Source organism: Monodon monoceros, unplaced genomic scaffold (assembly GCF_005190385.1).
Source record: "Monodon monoceros isolate NGI ecotype Baffin Bay Population unplaced genomic scaffold, NGI_Narwhal_1 Super_Scaffold_22, whole genome shotgun sequence".
NCBI lineage: Eukaryota > Metazoa > Chordata > Mammalia > Artiodactyla > Monodontidae > Monodon > Monodon monoceros.
The window spans coordinates 2,693,373-2,718,958 of record NW_021703779.1 but is presented as its reverse complement, the minus strand read 5'-3'; the positions used below and the strand labels follow the sequence as shown (position 1 = coordinate 2,718,958).

General features: G+C 46.0%; 1 protein-coding gene across 2 annotated transcripts in view; it reads right to left on the bottom strand.

Annotated features, from left to right (window-relative positions):
• Positions 1-8,052: 8,052 nt before the first annotated feature.
• The window catches only part of MID1 (midline 1), a 180,926-nt gene continuing 163,392 nt past the window's right edge, over positions 8,053-25,586 (bottom strand). The window contains exons 8-10 of one of the 2 annotated variants that reach the window (XM_029241213.1): positions 23,122-23,283; positions 19,641-19,848; positions 8,053-12,060 (exon numbers count right to left, since the gene is read on the bottom strand). In XM_029241213.1, coding sequence (XP_029097046.1) covers positions 11,712-12,060; positions 19,641-19,848; positions 23,122-23,283 — 719 coding nt within the window. In that variant the 3' untranslated portion in view covers positions 8,053-11,711. The remainder of the gene's footprint in view (positions 12,061-19,640; positions 19,849-23,121; positions 23,284-25,586) is intronic. The other variant, XM_029241212.1, reaches the window with a different exon arrangement.

The following is a 25,586-nucleotide window of genomic DNA, read 5'->3' as shown; positions in this document are numbered from 1 at the left end:
AATGCAAGCTGCCTAGAGGGCAGAGCTGCTGCCTGCCCGTTGGTGGGTGGAGCTGGGTCCTGGCCCTCTGGTGGGCAGGGCTGTGTTTTTTTTTTTTTACATCTTTATTGGAGTATAATTGCTTTACAATGGTGTGTTAGTTTCTGCTTTATAACAAAGTGAATCAGTTATACGTATACATATGTTCCCATATCTCTTCCCTCTTGCGTCTCCCTCCCTCCCACCCTCCCTATCCCACCCCTCTAGGTGGTCACAAAGCACCGAGCTGATCTCCCTGTGCTATGCGGCTGCTTCCCACTAGCTATCTATTTTACATTTGGTAGTGTATCTATGTCCATGTCTCTCTCTTGCTTTGTCACAGCTTACCCTTCCCCCTCCCCATATCTTCAAGTCCATTCTCTAGTAGGTCTGTGTCTTTATTCTTGTCTTACCCCTAGGTTCTTCATGACATTTTTATTTCTTAAATTCCATATATATGTGTTAGCATACGGTATTTGTCTTTCTCTTTCTGACTTACTTCACTTTGTATGACAGACTCTAGGTCCATCCACCTCACTACAAATAGCTCAATTTCATTTCTTTTATGGCTGAGTAATATTCCATTGTATATATGTGCCACATCTTCTTTATCCATTCATCCGATGATGGACACTCAGGTTGCTTCCATCTCCAGGCTATTGTAAATAGAGCTGCAATGAACATTTTGGTAAATGACTCTTCTTGAATTATGGTTTTCTCAGGGTATATGCCCAGTAGTGGGATTGCTGGGTCCTGTGTTTAAGGGCTATGTGTAGAGGCAGCTGTGGGCTCAGAAAGTCTTCAGGCAGCCTGTCTGCTGATGCGTGGGGCTGTGTCCCTACTCAGTTGCTTGGCCTGAGGTGTCATAGCGCTGTCATACCACCAGCTGTTGGGTGGTACCATGTCTTGACACTAATGAGCTAGAGGGAGGATCCCACCATGGTGCCCTCCTGCACCAGTGTCCATGTGGTAGAACCTCCCCAGAATGGCTGACACCAGGGTCTCTGTCCCCAGGGTTATCTACAGGCACCCCCCCGACCTCTGCCTCTCCAGGAGACTCTCTAAGACCAGCAGGTGGGTCTGGCCCAGGCTCTTATCAAAATAGTGCTTTTGCCCTGGGTCCCGGTGCATTTGAGATTTCGTGTTCCCCCTTTAAGAGTGAAGTCTCTATTTCCTCCAGTCGTTTGGGACTCCTGAAATTAAGCCCTGCTGGCCTTCAGAAGCAAATGGTCTGGGGCCTCATTTTCCTGATGTAGGACCCCCAGGCTGGGGAGCCTGACATGGGGCTCAGAACTCTCACTCCTGGGGACTTCCCTGGTGGCGCAATGGTTAAGAATCTGCCTGCCAATGCAGGGGACACGGGTTCGAGCCCTGGTCCGGGAAGATCCCACATGCCGTGGAGCAACTAAGCCCATGCGCCACAACTACTGAGCCTGTGCCCTAGAACCCGTGCTCCACAACAAGAGAAGCCATTGCAATGAGAAGCCCGCACACCGCAATGAAGAGTAGCCCCCGCTTGCCACAACTAGAGAAAGCCCGTGCACGGCAACGAAGACCCAACACAGCCAATAAATAAACAAACAAACAAACTCTCCTGTGGGAGAACCTCTGCACTATAATTATTCTCCAGTTTGTGGGTCACCCACCTGGGTGTATGGGACTTGATTATATCGTGAGTGTGCCCCTCCTAGCCATCTTGTTGTGGTTCCTTCTTTTTGTAAAAGTTCTTTTCTGGTAGTTTCCAGTCTGTTTTGTTGACGGTTGTTCTGCCAATCGTTCTGATTTTGGTGTGCCCATGAGAGGAGGTGAGCTCTGGATCTTTCTATTCCGCCATCTTGGCCAATTTCTGTATTTGCATTTTTTGAGGGCTCCGGTTCCAGGAAGAAGAGGGAGATGTTTATTCTTCCGACATTCCTGCCTCCCTCTCTGCCAGTGTAACTGACAGCGCACTGGGCGGGCCTGGGGGTGTCGAGCCAGTGAGCTGGACAATGCCTGCATATCAACAGACTCCTCACAAGTGACCCAGCGGCCTGGGAGCAGAGGAAGGAATAGAAAATTGGTAGGAAGGTGATGTGAGAAGGTTCCGTGGACAGAAGGGATGTCGTCATGATATAGGATGGATGTCACCATTGAAGTGTTCATTAGGTCACTGGTCCTCAAAGAGGAGTGACTGTGCCCCCATCCCCCACCCCGCAGGGCACACTTGGCAGCTGTCTGGAGACATAGTTGGTTGGCACACCTGGGTCGGGGGGTGGTCAGAGGCCAGGGATGTTGCTATACATCCTACAGTGCACGGGAGAGCCCCATAATAAGGAACTTTGCAACCCCAGATGTCCATGGTGCCAAGGCAGAGAACTCCTGCTTTAGAGACGGGACAGCTAGAGAAAGGACTGAACGGAGTCGAAACTGGGCATCAGAAGACTTTGTCCACAGGGACTTCCCTGGCGGTCCAGGGGTTAAGACTTCAAGCTTCCACTGCAGGGCACATGGGTTCAATCCCTAGTTGGGGAACTAAGATCCCACATGCTGCTCGGCCCCCCCCAAAAAAGAAGAAGACGACGACCTTGTCCACGGAACAAGTGAGATGAGGAAGAGAGAGGATATCCAGAAATATACTCAAAAGATACCTGCTTTCCCATCCTGTGTGTCCATGAGGGTGGAAGATTGTACTTGGCAGTCTCATTAGACCCTCAGTACGTAAGCACACAAAGTTCGTAATATCCTGCGTAAATTGAAAATGAAAACTTGACACCCGGACTGTAATTAGCGAGAATGAACAACTTCCTCATTTCTACCCAATTCACCAGGGCATTGTAACACTCAGTCATCTCATTTCCTTCCAGAGCTGTAAAGGTGTCATGATTTCAGTCTCCCTGCAGTGGAATTTTTCTGCAACACGGAGCCTGGTCATTGCACTTTGGGGATGTTTTTGACGGCTGGGTCTGACAGCGTGAAGGGAAATTGTTCACATTTGTGTCTCGGATGCTGTCTTGAGCTGTGTTGATTTTCCTCCAGTCAGAGCTGTCCCCGAGGACTTCTGGTTTTAAGCGCAAAAGCCTCAGGAAGAGTGAGCTGCCTTTAAAGGTCAGCTGCCCCAGCATGTACGGTCACTCTCTGAAATCGTGCAGACGGCAGCCCAGAGCAGTGCTTCTGTGCTGATCCAGGAGAATCTCTTTGGCCTGGTTCCCTGCAGGGAGTGGGAGGCCTGTGGCATTTCTCTGGGCTGTCCTCCATGCCCGGGATATCTCCCCGTAGCCATCTCATCTGTTGCTCAATAAATGTTTGCGTTGTTCAAGCACCTCCACCAAGAAAAGATGGATTGACTTGGAAATTTTAGAAATACATGTATTTCGGAGCCTAGAAATGAAGTCCAGGAGGGAGCAGCTGGCCTTACGTTTTTGGCACCGAGTCCAGCAGCATTGCTTAATGAGAACTGCCTGTCTAGCAGGATCAAGGGCCCGGGCTCTGCAGGCTGGTTGGCCCCGTGAACTCTGGGGTTGAGGGTTCACGCCCTGGCACTTCTGCTTCCAGTCAATCATTTGAAAGTTGCAAACATCCTCCTACCAGCAACCTTCTCCATTTCAGGATGTCCTGAGTGCCAGGTCCGGAATGCGGGGAGAGAGCAAGTGGCAACCGACAACAGATGCTGCGATTTGGACGCCCTGCCCTCCTTTCTCTGTGTGTACCAAGTCCCCAGGGGCTGAAGGGCAGAGGCCTTGAGTGGGCTCATTGGTCCACGGTGAGGGCTAGACATTTATTCTTGTTTGCGTCTCTTGCTGCTTCTGAACCTGGCCTCGTCCAGAGGGATTTGCCCCAAGGCCTGACATAGGGATTTAAACCAGGAATAGTCATCTCTGTCATCGTCTACAGGAACTTATCTATTGGAGTAACAGACTCCAAAATGCAGTAGGCCCAAGCGAAATGCATAGCCAACTCCCTTTGGATAGGTTTGCCCCAAATTTTCCAATTCCAGATCCTGTATTCCTCAACTAACCCTGTCTTGACTCCCACTTTCATTCTTCTGGGGGTGGGGTGGTGAATTGTTGGCTCCTAGGAAATGTTCCCTGCTTGGAAGTCTCCTTGGTCTGCTGTTAATACAGGTACCCCAGCTTTCTTTGGGTGAGTGTTCGTGTGCTATATCTTTTACCATCTGTACTGGAGGAACTTCAACACAGCTCAACAGTAGCTGGGTTCTCTGTCCTTGAACTCCTGACGGGCAGATCTACTCGCCCAATTTGGAGGGTTTCTCTTCTGTTGGATGACATGAAGACAGGATGGAATTTGCTAGCAGGTAGATTTTCTGGCTTTTAGTTTGATATTATCTTTCATCCTGTAGGTATATGTGGTTTCTGCCAATATGAAGCACTTATTCATTGATTTATTTTTAACACAAGTCTTTTAAAGAGAAGAGTTGAAGTCACGCGGGGTGGGGGGCTTAAGAGAAAGTTGCAAGCAGAACACATTCATGAGACGTTGGAATTCTAGGCTAAATACTTCTGCACATACTGTGTGGCACACGTTGAGCCAAGCCAATCCTGGTCTCAGACTTCAGTAATGTTACAGTCTAGTGGTGGCAAAGAAACGGAAGTAGTAAACAGAATTTACAGAAAGAAATGCTGGTCGAGAGCTAATCAAAAATATTAGCAGTAGGTAAGGAGGTTAGGGAAGGGTGGTCCCAGGAGAGGTCTGTGGCAGAGCAGAGCATCTCTCCAGCAGCCAGTGTAGCCGGAGTGCAGGGAATAAGGCGAGAATGGTCCAAGATGATGCTCGGGGAATATTCAGGGAGAAGGCCGTGGAGGGTCTCACAGGCACTGTGGAGGAGTTTCATGGAAAGCATCAAGACACGGAACACTCTGAAAAAGTTTAAGTCAGTGTGTGTGGGTCAGAAGCGGGGATAAGAATGGTGGAAGCAGCACGTTGGGGTATGTGTGATGTGATCCCACTTAGACATTACCTTGGCTGCTCTGGGGGATGAGTTGAAAGACAAGATGCAGTATGGATTACAGGTAGACCGGTTAGCAGGTTATGTCAGTGAGATGTGAAAGCTTGGAGGTTCTGTGCAGGCGTAGGGAGGAGGTCAGCTAGAGCTCTTTAAGAGAGAAAATCAACAGGACTTGGTGACAGACTGGACACGGAGGGTGAGGCAGACATCAAACATGAACGTTTCATTTTTGGTTCGTGAAACTGGCTGGAGACGGCAAGGTTGGGGGGAAGAGACCCCGAGTGCCTTTTTGGACACATTGCATCTCAGGCGCCCCTTAGGCGTCCGGAAGCGATGACCAAGTAACCGGGTCAATATATGGGGCTGAGTTCAGCAGGGAAATGAGAGCTGGAGATAGAGATTTGGGAGGCATCTGCCCAGAGTGGCGAAGGAGGAGACGGTGTGGATGGCGTTGTCTAGGGAGGGATTAAAAAAGAACGGAAGCGGGTTAACATCTCAAAAGCTGCTGTGTGCCGAGATGAGGCCAGACATCCATGGGAATACGTATGGACGCAGCTGGCATTGCTGACATCACTGAACACTTCGGTAGATGGAAGACACTGAATGCCTGATGCGAGTGAGTGGGGAGGTATGATGAGAAGCGAGGAAACGGAAGCAGAACATCTGAACTGCCCTTTGTGAAGCTTGACGGAAAAGAGGCGGGAGAGAGGGCGCAGAAGCTGAAGGGAGAATAGACTGGGGAAGGGGTGAGATAAGCTTTATTACCTGAAATATTTTACTAAACAACCTTTCATGACCATCATCAAATATTGAGCTTTGGGGGTTTCCCTGGTGGCGCAGTGGTTGAGAGTCCGCCTGCCGATGCAGGGGACGCGGGTTCGTGCCCCGGTCCGGGAAGATCCCACATGCCGCGGAGCGGCTGGTCCCGTGAGCCATGGCCGCTGAGCCCGTGCGTCCGGAGCCTGTGCTCCGCAACGGGAGCGGCGACAGCAGTGACAGGCCCGCGTACCGCACAAAAAAAAAAAAAAAAAAAAAAAAATTGAGCTTTGAGGATAAATAGACCATGCTAAAGAACCAATGTTCATGAAATCATTTTTCTATGTCTCTCCTTAATTGGTAATTGGTTTTTGGCCATGACAGATTTGCTTGTTAATTGCCATACTTCCTATCTAATCGTGCCTTTATAATTCTCTTAGAGAACATGGCTGAAAAAGATTCAGAGGGAGACCTGAATTCCTTTCCGTAAATCACCCATATTAAGACAGGACAACGACAAGAGAGGTTCTTCCATAAGCCCTTGACCCCATTTTTATTTTACATTCTTGAAAGTACATCCCACAGGGAAAGGGATCTTGCAAGTTCCACATGTCTCTTTTTATGCTCCTATTATAACCACAAGCAGCTCTCTTCTTCAACCTATTTTGCTTCTCTAATTTACAAAATAATAATTTGTAAAAGAGGGGAATGGGGGCGACTCTCTGGAGTGTGTGACATGCCCTTCAGGTTGACTTTGAAAGGTGATTAATTACAGCAGCATCTGTTTCAAAAGTTCAAACTAAATGTACTTCTCAACTCTTACTAAAGGGAATATATTTTACACCTGTGACTTGTGAAAAGGGCTGACCTAAGTCAAAATTATGAAGGAGGTAAAGCGAATCATTAGAACGGGCACAGCCTACTCTGTTGAACGAAAGAATCTTTTAATAGCCCTTGAGTGGCCCTGTCTTAAGCACTCGGTAACGGATTCTCCATGAGTTCTGTGATTGCAGAATTGATGTAATTCAGTGTTGGAAAGGACTTGTGAGCTCAGAGGCCCAGAGCCATGAGGGGACATGGCTGAGTCCCCAGCGAGTGAGGGATAGTTAGACAATGCACTGGAGGTTTCAGGCTGCTGGTCCAGTACTGTATCTGCTGTGGCCAATCACAGCATGGGACAAATGTGCCCCGTGCTTGTTTTTGTAAATAAAGTTTTATTGGAACAGAGCCACACCCATTCGTTTACACATCCTCTCTGGCTGCTTTCACTCTCCAGCTGCAGAGCTGAGTAACTGTCAGACAGTATGGCCTGCAAACCCTAGAAGAGTCCCTCTCTAACCTTGACAGAAAAGGGGCCGAGACCTGTGCTGCTAGGTAGCATTGGCTGCCATCCTGGCCGCACTTGAGAATCACTTCAAACAAAAGCACGGGGTGCTGGGCCACACTCTGGACCTTCTCATCCCATCTTTCAGGATGGGATCCAGAAATTGGCATTTGTTTAAAAAAAAAAAAAAAGATTTTCCTGCTCAGCCACGTTAAGAGTCACTGCATTACATCATGCTGCCTCTAAAGCACATGACCTTGAAAAGACACTTCAGGCTATAAGTGTGTGTTTATATGGGATACGAGCCTGGAGAATGCCCTCTAGAGTGGCACTTCACACACTGTCCGCTAGTATCAGAATCCCCCGGAGGGCTGGTTGGAACTCTGATCGCTGGGTCCCAGCCCCGCAGATTCTGCCCAGTAGGTCTGGGGTGGTTACACGTGCCAGAGAGCTGGCACCTGTAACAAGCGTGCAGGTGCCACTCACGCCGCAGACCCATGACCGCAGTCTGCAGAGCGCTGACTTAGGTCAGAAAGGCTCGCATCTCTAATGAAAGTCAAGTCCTATTAGCCTGGGGAGGGGGCTGGCGATAGATTTATGGACCAACTGCTGGGATGGTTCCAGACCATGCTGTAAAGACCACCACCCGTCTGCTCAAATCGTGCTTGTCTTCCTCTCCACCCCATCCGGAAGCCTGGAACCAAGCCATTCTTCTTCCAGTCTCCGCTCCTGTACAGGTTTTCTCTTACTGCGTCTTTACATTCTCCGGGGACTGTTTTGTGTCTTGTAAAGTAGCTGTATTTTGATTAGAGAGAGGCCGGATTGGTGGAGGCAGGAAAGTTTCAAGCATAAAAGAAAATGGATATGTTGCGAAGGAGTATAAAAATTAGCAGAAGTTGAATCAGTATTTGTGGAAATCGTGAATGTGAACACACACACTGGCCAAAAAGGCAACAGAGACAGGCAGAGACAGAGGGTGTGGGAACCACAAAAATGATTTTATTTTCAACCAGAAAGCAACAGCAATGGAGAGTCTGGGCTGAGGGCCTGGCAGCGTGACTCAAGTACCAGGGATTGAATTCGTTCGGGTGCAAGAGGCAGCATACAGAGACCTTTCATTTCCAAGCTAAGCAAATCACATCCAAATCTTTGTGACACTTGTCAGTGGATTTCTATCTACACAGGCTTGGGATTGCTTTTCAGATTTTTCAAGCAATTTTGTAAATATTTTTTTTAAAGGGAAGGAGCCACTGCAGTGAAGGTTTTGGTGCCCCCTTTCTTTTCTTTCTGATATACCAGGTATTGAATCAATTACAGGAAAAGTAAAAAAAAAAAAATTTGTGAGGGCTCTGATTTAAAAAACCAAACCAAAATAAGAGTTTCTCATCTGCGGCACGATTGATATTTTGGGCCGGATAATTCTTTGTCGTAGCATCCTACAAAGCGTAGCACAGCCTCTGAAGCAGCAGCCCTGGTCTCTACCCACTAGATGCTGGTAGCACTTCCCCCAAGTTGGGCCAACCAAAGACGACTCCAGGCATTACCATATCGCCCCTTGGTTCAGAAGCGCTATTTTAGAAACATTCTCCCGCCCCCATTACCGTCTCTGTATCCTTTTTAAACCAGATCATCAGGTTCCCAACACCGAAAGCACGTGTATGCTCCCAGACATTGTGGGTCTCTCTGCAGGCCCTGCATATGTGCCCGGAGCCGAAATGGAATGCCGCGTCCACTGGGGGGCGCTGGTTCGGTTCCTCAGGAAGTCTGTAGATCTCAGTACCATGATAAAATGCCTCTTTGTCCTCAGGCCTTTTCCTCTTCTCCAGCAGAAACTCTCATCACTATGGGCAGTCAGTTTTTGAAGTCATTTTCTTTGAAAGCTGGAAAGAAAATCTTCACCCAAGCCCACTCTCATCTTCATCCATCTAGATTCCTACTTGAATTATATGGCCAGACACTTGTGACATGGGATCCAGGGTTCTTCATTTGTATCCAGCAGAAAAGAGAGAGGTACCATGTTTCTGAGTTCTGTTATGAGGACTGGCTACATAATTTGCAAGGCCCAGAGCAAAATGAAAACGCAGGCCCCCTTGTCCGAACATTATTAAGCACTTCAAGATGGTCCTAGCACTGTTCACACACCCATGACGTCGCACCTGGTAGCCTTGGTTGCCGCTGCATCACTTTTGTGTATTAACGTAATTGGCATTGCCAGCTCTTTCTCCCCTATTTTGCGGTGCCTCCTGTGAAGTAAGAACCTCAGAAACAAAAGGCCGTGCCCCCAATCCGTTTAAAGAATTGTACTGCATCAAATGTTTATAGCATATATTTTTCTGGCTTTCAAAGAAAATCCACATGGAAATCTTTCTACATCGTTACAGTAATGAAAGTAAACACTGTGGCCTTTCATCATATACATACTTTCCTGTAAATATGACAACATGGAAATAGTAATTGCTATTATCCACAATGTTTTTAAGTTAGCAAAGAGACTTCCACAACAGAATGATACATAAATCCCTCTTGTCCATATAAAAATAACCAGAACACAACCTAAATGGCTTTCAGTGAAAGCTGGAGTAGTAACTTCTTCATATTGAAAAGCATTATAATTCATGGAAATACTGTCCTCGTAAATGCTTTAGATTAACATCATAAGGCAAACTGGAGCATGTATTGTACCTGGAGACCATGATTTTAAGAACCTCAGAAGCTGAGTTTTAGACCCTTTTATTTAAAACCTGTTAGTGTACAAAGTGCATGAAAATATCCATTATTCAGCTACCAAAAAAGTACGTAAAAATTACTAAGCCAACCCTTTTGGTTTATTCAGGCAAGGCCAATGCTCATTGTTTTTATATCGTAAGAAGAAAAAAATCCCATTAAGTTTCCAGAGAATGATTAATGTTTTTTTTTCCATTGAGGCGTCCATCTTTTAGATGTGAAATTGTCCTAAGTCGCTAACAAAATATTCATCTGGGTATAAATAATATAGTAAATATATAGAATCTATCTGTTAAGAAAAAGGAGCGCACCTGCCAGTGAAGAGGCCGGAGCACCGGGCAAGCCACCCGTGAAGTCCAGACTCGTCATCACATAACACGATGCTGAAACAGTGGGTCTATGGACGAATTTCAAAGAAACAGTTGGTTGATTTGCTCAAAAACAAAATCAGTAAAAACAATGTCTAAATCCCCCAGTCTGTTCAGTCAAAACGGCCAACCCCGTAGCCCAGATAAATATTTTAGCAAATGAAATGGTTGATAGATGTCACGCCCTTCGTCAAGGTAGAACCAATGCCAGATTCCTGGCCCAAGTCCAAGGACGGCTTAAAAAAGTCTTAATTCACGGACCGCTCCAACGTGTCAGGTCAGCACGCCAAGCATCCCATCTGACATGGTGTTAGCAGGTTCTACTAGCAGGTTCCGGAGTGGGAATAGTGAGTTTGATTTTTTTTTTTGCTTTTTCTTACAACTCTATGGTAAACTACACTAGAATATAGAGGGACTTCTACATCTTTCAAGATGTGTTTAATAAAAGTCTGTTTATAATAACTTTTGAGGCACGTATACTGGAGAACAGTACTTTATGCAATGTCCCTTGTCATTACCAACTCATATATATTAAGTGTTTTTCGGGTGACTTACAGTTGGATGTGGTAGTGGCAGCTGGGACCACGTGTTGATGTCCTGGAGAGCAAAATCGATCCAAAGTGGTGTTGCCATTTGTGACAGAAAATGTTTATTTCCTCAGCCCCAGAGACAAAAATTATTCGGGGGAGGGGGGACACAGGACAGCTATTAAACATAGTGAAGAAATTTCACAGGCCTAAAGAAACTATTAAAAGGAAATAGATTTCTATCACGTCACAGAATCCCACTTCCGAGGAAACGCAAATCAGCCTGAATTTTTGAATAATCAGTAGGACTCAAGGCGACTTTTTTCAACTGCAATCTCATTCTTCATGTTCTCCCAGCATCCTTAATCCTGGGAAAAACAGGGCAATACGTGGCCAAAGGTTTCAGAACCTTTCTTTCCAGCATCATCCCACCAGCCATCGGAGGGTAATTACAGATTTCACTATGGCAGATTCCAAGCTCCCGAGTCGTCTTTCCATTCTCCCTCTTCCTCTCTCCATCCTACACGACCCAATAAATTTTTCTGACATCGCAGTTAGAACACTTCAAGATAAACCAGAGTAAGAAAGCCTGTTTACTTCCCTACTGGATTCAAAACTACTTTTTATTTTGAAAATAGCTGCAGGACACAGGATGTGAGAAGGGTAGATAAGCACACAAAACGTTTTTCTCGAGCCCAGACACTGTGCTGAAATAAAGGTGGTCAAGAGCTGGTACACTTCCGGGCCTCCTAATGTGCAAAACCAGAGAATTCCTAAGAGTTGTAATCCTGGTTATGTTCCTTTTATAAATAATCTATAAATTTTCCTGTAAATACAAAAAAAAAAAAGGTGAAGAAATTATTAAAGCCTGTACTCGATACAAAACACAGTGAAAGGGAGGAATCGCCCGTTTGGAGTCCTATCTTAGCTGATTTCTGGATACTTTTTGGTGAGATTTAATCACATTCTGGAAGCCTGTGTTTTCTGTGTCCCCGAAATGGTGGCCACCACCCTTTTCATTCCCCGGAAGACAGCTCCGCGCGGCCACGTGCTCACGGCAGCTGCTCGGTGCAGTCTAGATGGTCTGGGATGGGAAGGCCGGTTATGATGGTCAGACATTTGTTCCACACAGTGAAGGTGGGGCACACAGGCTGCGAGAATGTGATGTCGAAAGTGTAGAGGTGGATGGAGTTCAAGGCATCGTAGAACGCGATGGAGCCGTTATCGTAATCCAGCAGGATGCCGACGCGCCGGAGGTGGGGGGCTGGCTCGATGGGGATCTCCTTGCTGTTGTGTCTCACCACCCAGGTATTGTGGCAGCGGCACAGCGCCCATGAAGCAGAGTTCTTGCCAATCCACTCATGCTTCGGGGCTGATTTGTAAGCGAGGCCAATGGCATACCTGCAGACACAAAACAGCAACGACAAAAACCATGAGCCATGTTGCACACACGCGTGAAATCCTTTCTGCGGTCCTCAGGGGTCAGGAAAACGGGATCCTCTCGTCGTCCCTGTTCATTCTTCAGTGAAAGCTGGCATGAACCCTGGACCCACGTTCCTCATCTTTTTCCCTTCCGAACATAGAGTGGGCAGAAAGGGGCCACTGTATTGCCCCACATTCCCGTTTTCAGTTCAGACGTTACAAGAGAAATTGGAACTTTGTGTTTTGCTGTCTTTTTTTTTTTTACGTTCACGAAGACCCACGCGACGAATTCTCTAGACCAGTGCCGTCCCGTAGAACTTTCTGCAATGATGGACATGTTCTGCTCTGTTCAGTATGGTAGCCACGAGCTGCAATGCGGCTATTGGGCACTTGAACTGTGGCTGGTGTGAGCGAGGAACTGAACTGGAAATTTATTCAATTTTAATGAAATGAAACTATTTAAAGAGCTCCCAAACTGGACAGCACAACTCTAGACTTCTCCTTTTGACCTTCTTTGAATTTTTCACCTGACGCCTTGTCTGTCATTTTCCATGATTTCAAAAGGCAAGCATGGAGAATGATTTTCATTTAGGGGGATAAGTTCTTTGTCATCTCCCAGCCTCAGTTTTCTCATCTGTAACACAGGGACCGTCATTGCGTCTCAGGGTTATTTTGAGGAGTTCAGGAAAGAATACGTGTACAACCCCAGGCACGAGGCCTGGCATATAATACCCACTAATTGTTATTAGTTTTGCCCAGTGACACACGACTAATAACTACCAGAATCAGACTTTGAACGTAGAATGATTCAAAAGGCCACAAACTTACATAACACCCTCTAGTGCCTTTCCTCACCAGAAGAGCCCCTTCGGTTTTATTTCCTACTATACTTTTCAAAAATCTGACTCTCTCTGAGAAGATGGGCATTCTACTTATTCTAAATGTCCTCACTGCTCAAAAAAAAAAAGTTAAGAATTCTTTCTACAGTGTTTTCGCCCTGCTGGAGTTTGCCTCCGTAATATTTGCGGTATTTCATAGTTATTGAGATAAGCAAACCCCTTCATTCTCAATAAATAGTGAGTGATTCAGAGTTCCCTTCTTACAGGAGAAACTAGTCTAGCTGGATATTGACATATGGTACCTTACCCACTGCAGAGAGAAAAACTTCATTGGTCTTTGATAAAAAAAAAAAAAAAAAAGACATTCTTTCGAAAATCATGTGCTGGATGTAAAGTACAATAAGAGAACACACCATGACTGAATTAAAAGAGGATGGACTTGGTCATCTGTTCAGCCCAGGGTAGCAGCCTGTGTGCCGTCAAACCGGCCTCTTCTCTTCCCTCGTCAATCCTGCTCTGCATCTCAGGGACAATCCTGGGGCTGCATTTCCCAGAGTCCTCCTTCCGATAAGAGTCTGCATCAGATTCAGCCACTGACACCCTTGCACAAGATCCAGAAGTTCTAACAGGAGGGGAAACACTGTTTTCCAGACAGTAGACAGCAGAGGTGAGGTCTGTGGAAGCTTCCAGGCAAACTCCTGGGTATAAGTTGTCTCTGGGCTGTGGGTAGCTTTCCAGCTTCATGGACTGGAGCAGTGGGCTCCCTGACCTGCGCTCCCAGCCCTTCCAGGGCCCCTGGAAGCCTCTGGCTCTCTTCCTCCTTGGTGTACCTAGAATGACTTCTGTTGTTCTCAGAACCCTAACAGACACTTGGGAAAGGTTTTCGTTTTGCAGTTTTAAGTATCCTCCCTCAAGACGTTCTCTCTGTCCTGGCAGCTGCCATTTCCCTTTTCAGATAATGTGGCACTTGCCTTTGCATCACAACATAGCTGCATGTCTGTACTGGTTCCTTCCTGTTGCTACACGCTGTTTTCATTTTTTGTTAAAGAACTTTGACGTTTCTTTTCCATATGAACCTTAACTGAACCCCCTACAAAGCAGCTGTGGCAGGTATGACTGACTTCACGTAGCAAGGGGGAAACCAAGAGGTTAAAATGAGGGGCAGGGGCTTCCCTGGTGGCGCAGTGGTTGAGAGTCCGCCTGCCGATGCAGGGGACGGGGGTTCGTGCCCCGGTCCGGGAAGATCCCACACGCCGCGGAGCGGCTGGGCCCGTGAGCCATGATGGCCGCTGAGCCTGCGCGTCCGGAGCCTGTGCTCCGCAACGCGAGAGGCCACAACAGTGAGAGGCCCGCGTACCGCAAAAAAAAAAAAAAAAAGAGGGGCAAAGTCCAGACTCGCTTAACCCGGGGCCCAGTAATCTTTGCGTGAACCCACATTAGCACCATTTCCTAAAACACCAAGAGCATGTTAACAGCCTTAGAGTAAGAAAATAACTCCGTGTAGAGTCCATTAAGCAAAGGAAACCCCCATTATATTATCGTTAATCTGTAAAACTATGTACATCTTGCCACCGAGCTTGAAAGGTGCAGGCAGAAGGCAGTGTTCCATTAAGGTGCGCAGTGAGACTCGGAGAATTCAGAAAGTATAAGAATTATGTTTCTCGGCAGTGTTAACATGCCCCAGGGCATGGATCATACCGTACATGTTAATTTCAAGTCAGGACTATATGTCACGAGAAAATATCTGTGTCATTAGCTGTTGCAAATCAAGGTATTACAGGCATTTGATTGTAAGCGTCACCCTTTCCTCCCAGGAAATGTTCAACTACTTTCTGAGAATTTTCTGCAATGGACACAAGTTTGTAAAGATCCGAAAGCCTGGCGATTAATTTGAGAACCTTTTCCCCTCCTCGTGAGTTGGTTTTGACATCTGCTGTTTTCAAGGTAGTGCTAATCTATGTTTGTATAAGTGAAGTGGTCTGGTGGAATTCCCCACACCATTCATCAATGGCAATGAGATCATAATGATCAGGTATCATTTATCATAAGTAATTATTAATGGGATTGTAATTATTTAGACACTGGATTCCATCCCAGATTAACAGAGCCCGTTAATTAAATGGAAATATTTGCTCTTTTGCGCCTGCAACAATTCACTGTATTTTCCTTTGGGCTTTTATCTTGTCCCAGTGCAGCTACAAACTATAAATGCCAGTCTGGCCCAGAGTGGGGGAAGGATTTGTCCTCCACCCTCCAGGGGGATGTTGGAACAGGAATGTTCTGGGCAAAGAGAACCGTGTGGGTGGCAAGAGAAAAGAAACCTACTTGCTTGGCTAATATGGGGACCGTTGTTGGGAGAAATAAGACACCCAAGTTTATGATTTGACTTCTTGGATTTTGCACGACTTGTACCAACACTGGAAAGGACTTAGACACACTGCACTGTCTGCAAAGATTTGAATTGAAGGTTTGTTGTTTTGGGTTTTTTTTTAGTAAATAAGAAGTGTTTTAGTATCCTGATCTCAAAAGTAACACTGTTATAATAATCATCAAGTTAGGCAGTTTTTTTTTTTTAGGCACAGATTAAATTATCAGTCGTTAAGTACACCACAGTTAGCCCCAAAGCGTATTTTTTTTTCATCTCCTTTATGGTTTATTACAGGATACATATTTTAAAAATTTTCCTTGAGGCATAGCTGATTTACAGTGTTGTGTTAGTTTCAGGTGTACAGCAAAGTGAATCAGTTACACATATACATAGATCCACTCTTCTTTAGATTCTGTTCCCATATAGGTCATTACAGAGTATTGAGTAGAGTTCCCTGTGCTCTACAGCAGGTCCTTACTAGTTATCTGTTTCATATAGTAGTGTGTATCTGTCAATCCCAATCTCTTCCTCCCCCCACCCTGTAACCAAAAGTTTGTTTTCTACATCTGTGACTCTGTTTCTGTTTTGTAAGTTCATTTGTATCATTTCTTTTTAGATTCCACATATGAGTGATATCATATGATATTTGTCTTTGTTTCACTTGCTTCACTTATTACGATCATCTCTGGGTCCATCCACGTTGCTGCAAATGGCATTATTTCGTTCTTTTTGATGACTGAGTAATTATTACAGGATAGTGAATACAGTTCTTTGTGCTCTACAGTAGGACCTTGTTGTTTATCCATTCTATGTGTATTGGTTTGCATCTGCTAGTTCCACACTCCCAATCCACCCCTACCCCGCCCCTACTTGGCAACCACAAGTCTGTTCTCTACGTGAGTCTGTTTCTGCTTCTTAGAGAGTTTCATTTGTGTCATATTTTAGATTCCACATATAAGTGATATCACATGGTATTTGTCTTTCTTTTTCTGACTTACTTCACTTAGTACGTTCATCTCGAGGTCCAGCCATGTTGCTGCAAATGGCGTTATTTCGTTCTTTTTTTATGGCTGAGTAATATTCCGTTGTATATATGTACCACATCTTCTTTAATCCATTCCTCTGTCCATGTACATTTAGGCTGCTTCCATGTCTTGGCTGTTGTAAATAGTGCTGTTGTGAACACAGGGGTGCGTGTATCTTTTCGAATTAGAGTTTTGTCTGGGTATATGCCCAGGAGTGGGATTGCAGGCAACTCTATTTTTAGTTTTTGGAGGAACTTCCATACTGTTCTCCATAGTGGCTGCACCAGTTTACATTCCCACCCATGGTGTAGGAGGGTTGCCTTTTCTCCACACCCTCTCCAGGATTTGTTATTTGTAGACTTTTTGATGATGGCCAGTCTGACCGGTGTGAGGTGGTACCTCATTGTAGTTTTGATTTGCGTTTCTCTAATAGTTAGCGATGTTGAGCATCTTTTCATGTGCCTCTTGGCCGTCTGCATGTCTTCTTTGGGAAAAGTCTGTTTAGGTCTTTTGCCCATTTTTTGATGGGGTTGTTTGTTTTTGTTGTTGTTGAGTTGTATGAGCTGTTTGTACATTTTGGAAATTAAGCCCTTGTCGAATATTTTCTCCCCGTCCGTAGGTCATCTTTTTGTTTTGTTTATGGTTTCCTTTGCTATGCAAAAGCTTGTAAGTTTGATTAGGTCCCACTTGTTTATTTTTGCTTTTATTTCTACTGCTTTGGATTCCTATTGCTTTGGTAGACTGAGCTAAGAAACCATTGGTACGATTTGTGTCAGAGAACGTTTTGCCTATGTTCTCTTCTAGGAGTTTTAGGGTGTCATGCCTTATGTTTAAGTCCTTAAGCCATTTTGAGTTTATTTTTGTGTATGGTGAGAGGGTGTGTTCGAACTTCATCGATTTACACGTGGCTGTCCAACTTTGCCAACACCACTTGCTGAAGAGACTGCCTTTTCCCCGTTGTATATTCTTGCCTCCTTTGTCGAAGGTTAATTGACCGTAGGCGTGTGGGTTAATTTTGGGGTTCTCTATTCTGTTCCATTGATCCATATGTCTGTTTTTGTGCCAATACCATGCTGTTTTGATTACTGTAGCTTTGTAGAAGTATTGTCTGAAGTCTGGGAGGATTAAGCCTCCTGCCTAAAGCGTAATTATAATGTTTCAAAAATACAGCATGGTGGTTAAGAGCGGGGGTTAGCAAACTACAACCCATGGGCCAAATCTGGCCCTCTGCTTGTTTTCATAAATGAAGCTGTATTGGCACCCAGCCACACCAATGCACGGATGTGTGGTCTATGGCTGCTTTCCCACCACCACAGTAGAGGTGAGCAGTTGAGACAAAATCATCTGGCCTGCAAACCTAGAAATACTGGCTCTCTGGCCCTTTACAGACAACGTTTGTGGACCCTTGGTTAACAGCTTGTACCCTGATTACAGACTCCCCAACTCTGTCACTATGAGCTTTGTGCCCTTGGGCCTCGGTCATCTCATCTGTAAAATGGGATATTAGCACCTACCTTTGTGGGGCTGTTAGGGTGAATAAATGAGTTACCATTCGTAAAATGCTTAGACCAGTGCCTGGCACATAGCTGTGCTAGATAAGGGCTGGCTAAATAAAAATCATAATTGCTCAGAAAGGGAGCTCGTTAAGTGGGCATTTGTTGAGACAGATGGCCAGGGTGAGAGGTGCAGTTTATGGCTGTGGAATAGGCAAGGTCAGCTTTGTAAGGTGTACTTGGTAGGGTTAACTAATTCCCACGTAGACTGCCCTGACCTCCACCCCTTAGGCTCAGAGAACTCAGTGGGCTCAAAGCACTGGGCTGGATCTAAGGGACCCTCTGAAATGAGTCCTGGCCAAGGATCACTGCTTCACCCCCAGCCCCCAAATAGCTCTCAGCTCTTTGTACTGATGGGCCCAGTCTAGAATCACAAAACGTACAAGGCGACAGAAATTAGTTTAAGTGATGAAGAGCAGGAATTTAGAGTAGGAATTGGAGAACTTATTCTGTAAAGGGCCAGAGAGCTAATAATTTTGGCTTCATGGACCACAGGATTCTGTTTTACCTCCTCAACTCTGCTGTGTGGCTCAAAGGCAGCCATAGACACTGTGGAAAAGGATGAGCCTGGCTGTGTTCCCATAAATAGTTTATTTACAAAAACAGACAGTGGGCTGGGTTTGGCCCAAGGGCTGTAGTCTGCTGACCCATGCTTTAAGGCATGAAAGAGCAGTGTTAGCATACTAGCTAGCTCTCCCTGGGACCAGGGCTCAATTCTTGCTGTAAATAAAAAATGGATGGCGTTAAAACGAGTACTTTTTCTTATTGGCCGAATGGTTAGATTAGATGATTGCTTGGTATATTTCCACTCCCTCCTCTCGACTCCACGTGAAGAAAATATACTTCCCGGCACCACTAGCCTTGGGCTTGGCCACGTGCCTGGCTTTGGCCAATAAGAAGTTAGCAGACATGATGCAAGCAGCGCTTTGAAATGTGCTTGCAGAGTTGGGCTTGTGCTCTTGGGCTCCTTGAGAAGGACGTGGCCTGGGTAGCCCACATGTCCAAAGAGGATGAAGAAACCCATAGAACAGACCTAGATCCAACCTCCAGCTTAAAGCAAGGCCCAGTTAAGATTAGCCTTGAACAGCTAACCCACAGATGTGGGTGTCAGTGAGCAACAGTAAATTATTATTGGTTGAAGCCACTGAATTTTGGGGTGTTTGTTATGCAGCATTACTGTAGCAACAGCTGACTGATCAAGATTTTCTGCGTATCATGATTCAAGATGGACTCCGGTATGTGTTGATGCTCTGGCAAAGTCAGATGTGCCTTTTTATAGTTGTAGGACAACATCCATCAACAGACGAATGGATAAAGAAGATGTGGTGTGTGTGTGTGTGTGTATACACACACACACACACACACACACACACACACACACTCTGGAATACTACTCAGCCATAAAAAAGAATGAAATAATGCCATCTGCAGCAACACGGACGGACCTAGAGATGATCATACCGAGTGAAGTCAGTCAGAGAAAGACAAATATCATATGATATCACTTATGTATGGAATCTAAAATACGATAGAAAAGAATTTATTGACAAAACAGAAACAGACTCACAGACGTAGAAAACAAACTTTCGGTTACCAAAGGGGAAAGGGGAGAGGGATAAATTAAGAGTTTGGGATTAGCAGACACAAACTACTGTGTGTCAAAGAGATGGGGGACAAGGTCCTGCTGTGTGGCGCAGGGAGCTATGTTCAATACCTTGTAATAATCTGGGATGGAGGAGAACGTGAAAGAATATATTTAGATAAAATTGCCTACCATGTGCTTCCGCTTATGACCACTTCCCAGTAATGCCGGCCACTGTCAATGAACACGTTTCCAGCTACGCCATAGCTGCCTTGGCTGGTGAAGCGTTCAGGCGTGTGGCTCTTTTTGGATGATGACTCATCACGTTCTACTGTCAAGTTATCGTGGGACACCTTTAGCTTGCGATGTGCAGATTTGGGGTCCAGTTTAAATGGTTGGCCTGGAGATGGTTACAAAACAGAAAGCGGAAGATGAAAAGAACTGTTGATTTTAACACGAGCATGAACGTATTTTCAGAATCAGCTTTAAAAAGTACCGGAAGATGGTAACGAGCACGTCCCTGCCATCATGGGCTCGCAGTCGGTCAGTTCTAAGATGCGGATGCAGGGGTGCTACGCTCACAATTCGACAACAGCTCGGGCGAGGATCCACCAGAACATGTGGTGTGAGCTATCCTGGGGGAATCGCAGCTGTACACCAGCGGCACAGGTACATACTGGCTGAACAGCATCCGGGAAGGGAGGAGAAAATGAAGCCTTCATTTTCAACCATTCCCATGTTCAGTCAGCTTAAAATGGGTTCATGCTCAATAGACTTCAGACCAGGAACCAAACAAGTCAAGACTGCAGGTTTTCACGTACAGAATAACCTACAGGCTTATATTACCTTGAGATTGTTCCAAATTAAAGCAATCCTCTCACGAGCTTACAGTGACTATAAAGTTGTCTGTTTTTCAGCCCACAAGATCAGGCAAACAGCGTGATGGTGACACCTGGGTTTTGCCTCGTGAGTTCATTTGTATATATAAGAAGCTCCTCTCTCTCTCACATTTGTGTTTTGAAAATTGAACCATTATAAAATCTTGGGAGAATCGCACCTGAACATCTTGTTGTTAACTGTTACTTCTCTGAGAATTCACCATTGGTGTGGAGGCCACCCTGTCATTCAACACGACGTCGGTACAAGGCACTTAAAAGGCAGGAAATGAGGTACAACGTGATGCAAAAACACCATGATGTTCAAACTCCACAGCCACTGGCAGCTGGGAGGCTGCTTCCGCGCAGTGCACGGGTCTCAGACAATCACAGGAAAAAGTCTGGTAAATCTGACTGTGGCAATACACGATGGCTGAGAAACTGAGGCAGCGAGCCTGGAGCAGTGTGTGTGACATCGCATGCAGGCAGGCCAAAGGATTTCTAGTCGCTGCTTGGATACCGACATGACGTCAGCACTTCTAAAATCCTTTCTTTTAGATCGGGGACCAGCATACTTTTTCTGCAAGAGGCCAGATAGGAAATTTTTTCAGCTATGTTGGCCATGTGTTTTCTTCTGGGGCTATCGAACACTACTGTCCTCGCATGGAGACAGCCGGAGACGTAGGTAAACAGATGGGCGTGGCTCTGTGCCAGTAAAAGTTTATTTACAAGAACAGGCAGCTGAATCTGGCCCACGGGCTGTACTTTGCTGACCCATCTTAGATTTCTGTTCATATCAGAGAAAAGCTTAAAGGGGAGCTGAGAAAATCCGCAAGTGCCCAGCAGGCAGTGGGTATTCTCAAAGGCTGTAAGACCGGCTGGATTCCACGTGTAGTTTAAATTTTGCCTTGGCTTGATTAAAAAAAAAAAAAGAAACAAAACTGTCCTCAGGAATGATCCCACCAGCAACTATTAGGGATAAAGTATGAACGAAGACAAGAAGCGTCTGAAGGTAGTCTGGCTTAACAGGTGAGATAAACCATAATGGAAAAGGACATGAAAAAGAATGTATGTATAACTGAATCACTTTGCTGTACAGCAGAAATTAACCCAACATTGTAAATCAACTATACTTCAATAAAATTGGGAAAAAAAAAAAAGGTGGAAGATAGAACGTGCGTAAAAATCATTGGACCCTAATGGGCGGATTAGGAAGGCCTTCCATAAAGGCGCGCACCCATCACTGACCGTGAAGGCCCTGTTCTGCTTGCCCTTCTTCCAGTGAGGAAGACCAGAACGTTACAGCCACCGAACAGACTGGCCTTCTAACGGTGAACTACATCGTGTTTGCTTCAGCTCCCGGCTTCACCGACACATGCATGGAGCAGGGTCATGCCATCTGATGTCAGGCCCAACCCCCTGCCTTCTCGGAACTAATTCCACTTGCGCCTCGGATGTGTTTCTCAAGGAAACTGTGACCTACTCTGTCTAGGTTCAAGGCTTTCGCTTTGATGAGGGCAAATGAGCGCAGGGAACAAATTAATCATTGACTTGGCTAAACAATTCAATGCACTGTAGGACTTGTACACCTAAGAGTTTAACAAACTATAGCCCGCAGGCCAGATTCAGCCCACTGCCTGTGTCAATAAAGTTTTGATGAAGCACGGCCATGCCGTGCTTTTTGCACGACAGAGTTGAATACCTGTGACCAAGACCATCTGACCTGCACAGCCCCAAATAGTTACTATTTGGCACGTTACAGAAAAAGTTTACCGACCTCTTGTACGTAAGTTAACAACATCCGGTCAATGATTGCATGTCTAGACGTAGAAGATGACATTACCTGTCTATATGAAATGAATACATTATGTTTGGTAAAACCGGTGAATTACAAACAAGATGTCTCTTAGATCTACTCTATGGAATTAACCTCAGTGGATGTATATATTCATTTTTTTTCTTAGTTACTCTCTGAGGACGTTTTCTTCTTTACCAGCAGAAACACGGAGAGGAGAAAGTAGCTTATGTTTAAGAGTTCTGTATCTTAAACACGTATACCTGGGATAAAGTTACTTGACTACTGAAATCAAGGATTTGGCTTAAATGAGGGTTCCTCTTAAAAAGTAGTTCCTGTTGGCTGGCAACCCTAGAACGCGCTGCGATATTGACACACTCCAAGTGACTTTCTCTTGGGAGGTCTTATGCAAAGAAATACCACATTGTACAGCATAATATTTCTAGCTCAAAAAGATGTAAAGAAAGATGAGCATAAAATAAAACACAGGTGGGCAGAGAGGGGGGAGATGACAGTGTTACAAGATGCACGTACCGCCTGGCTCGCCCTGTGTTGTAGGGGCCATCCTGAGGATTGTGGGACGTTTCCCGTCATCCCTGGCCTCTAACCACTAGACACCAGTAACATCCATCCCAGCTGTGACAACCAAAAATGACTCCAGACATGGCTCAGTGTCCCTCGGGGGACCAGAATCACCTCTGAGTGCGAACCACAGACCTGGACAGCTATCTGGAGTAAGAGAATTCCTGAAGAAAGAGTTAGTAATTTGCTGTTCCGCTATGGAAAAGAATACTATCTCCCAGTTACAGCGCCCCGACTCTGCGTCAGGCTTGGAACCGAGAGGAATCTGATGCAAAACGCACGATCGCACACTGGCTCTTTGCTTGCTTTCTGAGGCTGTCAGCGATACCCGCGACCGAGAAAAGGAAAAGAAGGGGCGCTAGAGGCAGCTGAAAGGAGGGCAGATGAGAGACGACAGCTCTGCTGAGCTGGCGGCACGTACTGTTTGTCTTCAACTTCCCAGGCTCGCTGCTGCGGCTGCCCGCCTGGTTGATGGCCTTGACAATGAAGATGTACTTGGTGCCGCTCTGCAGACCGTGGACGGTGTAGTGGTTCTGCTTGATGTTGGGCACGATCATCCAGCTATCGGCCGAGTTACACAGACCTGCAAAGCCAAGCAGACGTGATGGGTTCTTTGGTGCAAGCATGGGGTAGATCTGCATAATGTTAAGGTCGCAGGGTTTTCGGTTATTTGAACCGCAAGTGGAGAGCTTTGTCACTTCTTAGGGAGGCCACCAGTCATCTCAAGGGCTCCGTCTCCTGCCTATAACTAGGATGGCAACCTGTAGTTATTATTATATGTTCCTGCTGTGTGCTCTAAGTGGAAAGACCGACTAAGGGGATTATACTGCAAATCCTGTTCAGTGCGACTAGGAGCAGCGAGGATTGTTCCGTCCAGCATCTTAAGCACCGTCTAGGTGCATGATGTGTTACTAGGTGCCGTGGGATGAAAAGCAAGCAAGTAACCACGGATCCCTCCCCCAGTTCTCACGATGATGACCGTTCAGTGTTTGATCTCATCCATTTTGAGACTCACAGGAGGTGAGGGAGAGACCCGGGTCACGTATGAGAAACTGACTTCACTAACGTAGATGTAGTAGAGGTTGCATTTCTTGCCTCTCCTTCTTCACCCTGCCCTGGATCCACGTCTAGGTGACTTTGCGGTTGCTCCTTCTAAAGACACGGGGTATATATTCTCTTACCTCGTAGCTTTGGATTTGGCCACGTGACCTGCTTTGGCCACTAGAATGAGGCTGAAACGATAACGTGCCAGTGGCCAGAGGAGGCATTCCAAGGCCTTGAGGGTTTGTTGCCCCCTCGTGCCACTGCCACAGGGAGGACGTGCCCGGTAATCTGCTCCTCTCATCGACTGCCCAGCCGATCTGGGAGTGAGGCCAGCAGAGACTGGCCAGCACCAGGGCAACTTCTGACAGGGGACCAAAGAGAACGCTCATTGGGGTTGTTTGTGACCCAGTGCTCTCCTGGTCGTACTTCAGCGAGTCAGGACATGTGTCCCTAAGAGAACCCTGGAGTGGCAGCACCTGAGGGCAGCTCAGGGCCCAGGGTGGCTCTGAGAAAAGCATCAATAGGGATTGGGACCAGCTGCATCCCTAGCATGGCTGGTTCCAAAGAGCAGGGCCGCTCCCCCGGCTGCATCCTGCAGGGTGTGGTTTGAGGGGCAGGCTGCGGATGTAGGAGGTTTTGGAAGAACATGTAGGAAAGAGGAAGCCGTCTTGTTTTTCAGCTGGCTGATGCTGAAAACATTTCTTTGGTACGGGGCCCGACTCTCCTCTCCGCCCATCAAACTCCACGCTAATCGAACCTTTTCCCAGCCCCCTGGTGACCGGGCTGTCGTGGCGTTTCCGGACTCTGGTGAATTTCCTTCACCAATTCTCGGCAGAGGGCTTGGGCCCCTCCACTTCCGGAGGGGCGCTCAACTTGCCTCCCCTCCTTCCCTTTCAGGGGATTTGCAAGTCAAAGCGTTAGTTCTTTTGATCTTGAGGCAACTTACACCTTAACCATATGCCCAAGAAGCAGTCCCTTCATCTTTCTTTGGTCTTACCTCTTTGAGACTCTAATAAAACATTTCTGTAGAAAGAAAACTCACAAACGCATATCCCTACTAACCCACAAATACCTGCACAGCATTTCAAGATGTTCACGGCCCCATGACAGCTGTTTCTCAATCCTACTAAATACCGTCTCCGACTTTTCAGGTCAACATTGTTCACGGTAGTCTCACGGTTGAGACGAACGTGAAAATATTTTGTTAATTGTGAAAATTCACCTCCTACGATTTGTATCTTGGGTGCACAGTATTTGCAGGTGCACTTCAGAGAGTCTTAAAATAAGCACACATATATATAGTCATAAACATGAAAAATCCTGTGAATTTTCTCTCACCTCTTTTCACTTCCATCTGTAAACATTTAAACCAGGAGGACTGCAAGAGTTGACAGAGCCGCCATAAAGCAAGGAAATGATGTGAGACTCACAGAAGGGGTTGAGTGTGGTGCGCTTGTTTTCGGAGACATAACAGAGCAACTAAGGCACCATCCCCCCAGCCCCAATTTCCCCCTAATTCTCCGACCAGTTGTCACTTGTATTAGACCCAGGTGAACATCCACAAATAGCTTAGTAACATGGGACTCTCCCAATTACCTATCTCTTTTGATACTTTCTCACCTTCCCTTTTCCTTGAACACAGCAGTGACAAGCTCGACACTTCCAGACAGTGCCGCAACCAAATTGTAGATTTTGATCCACCCAAAATTGGATCTCAGCTCTGGGCCCCAAGAAGCCTGTAACTCAGTTTATTATTAGCATTTTTTTGAATTTTATTTTATTTTTTTATACAGCAGGTTCTGAATAGTTATCTATTTCATATGTATTAGTGTATCCACGTCA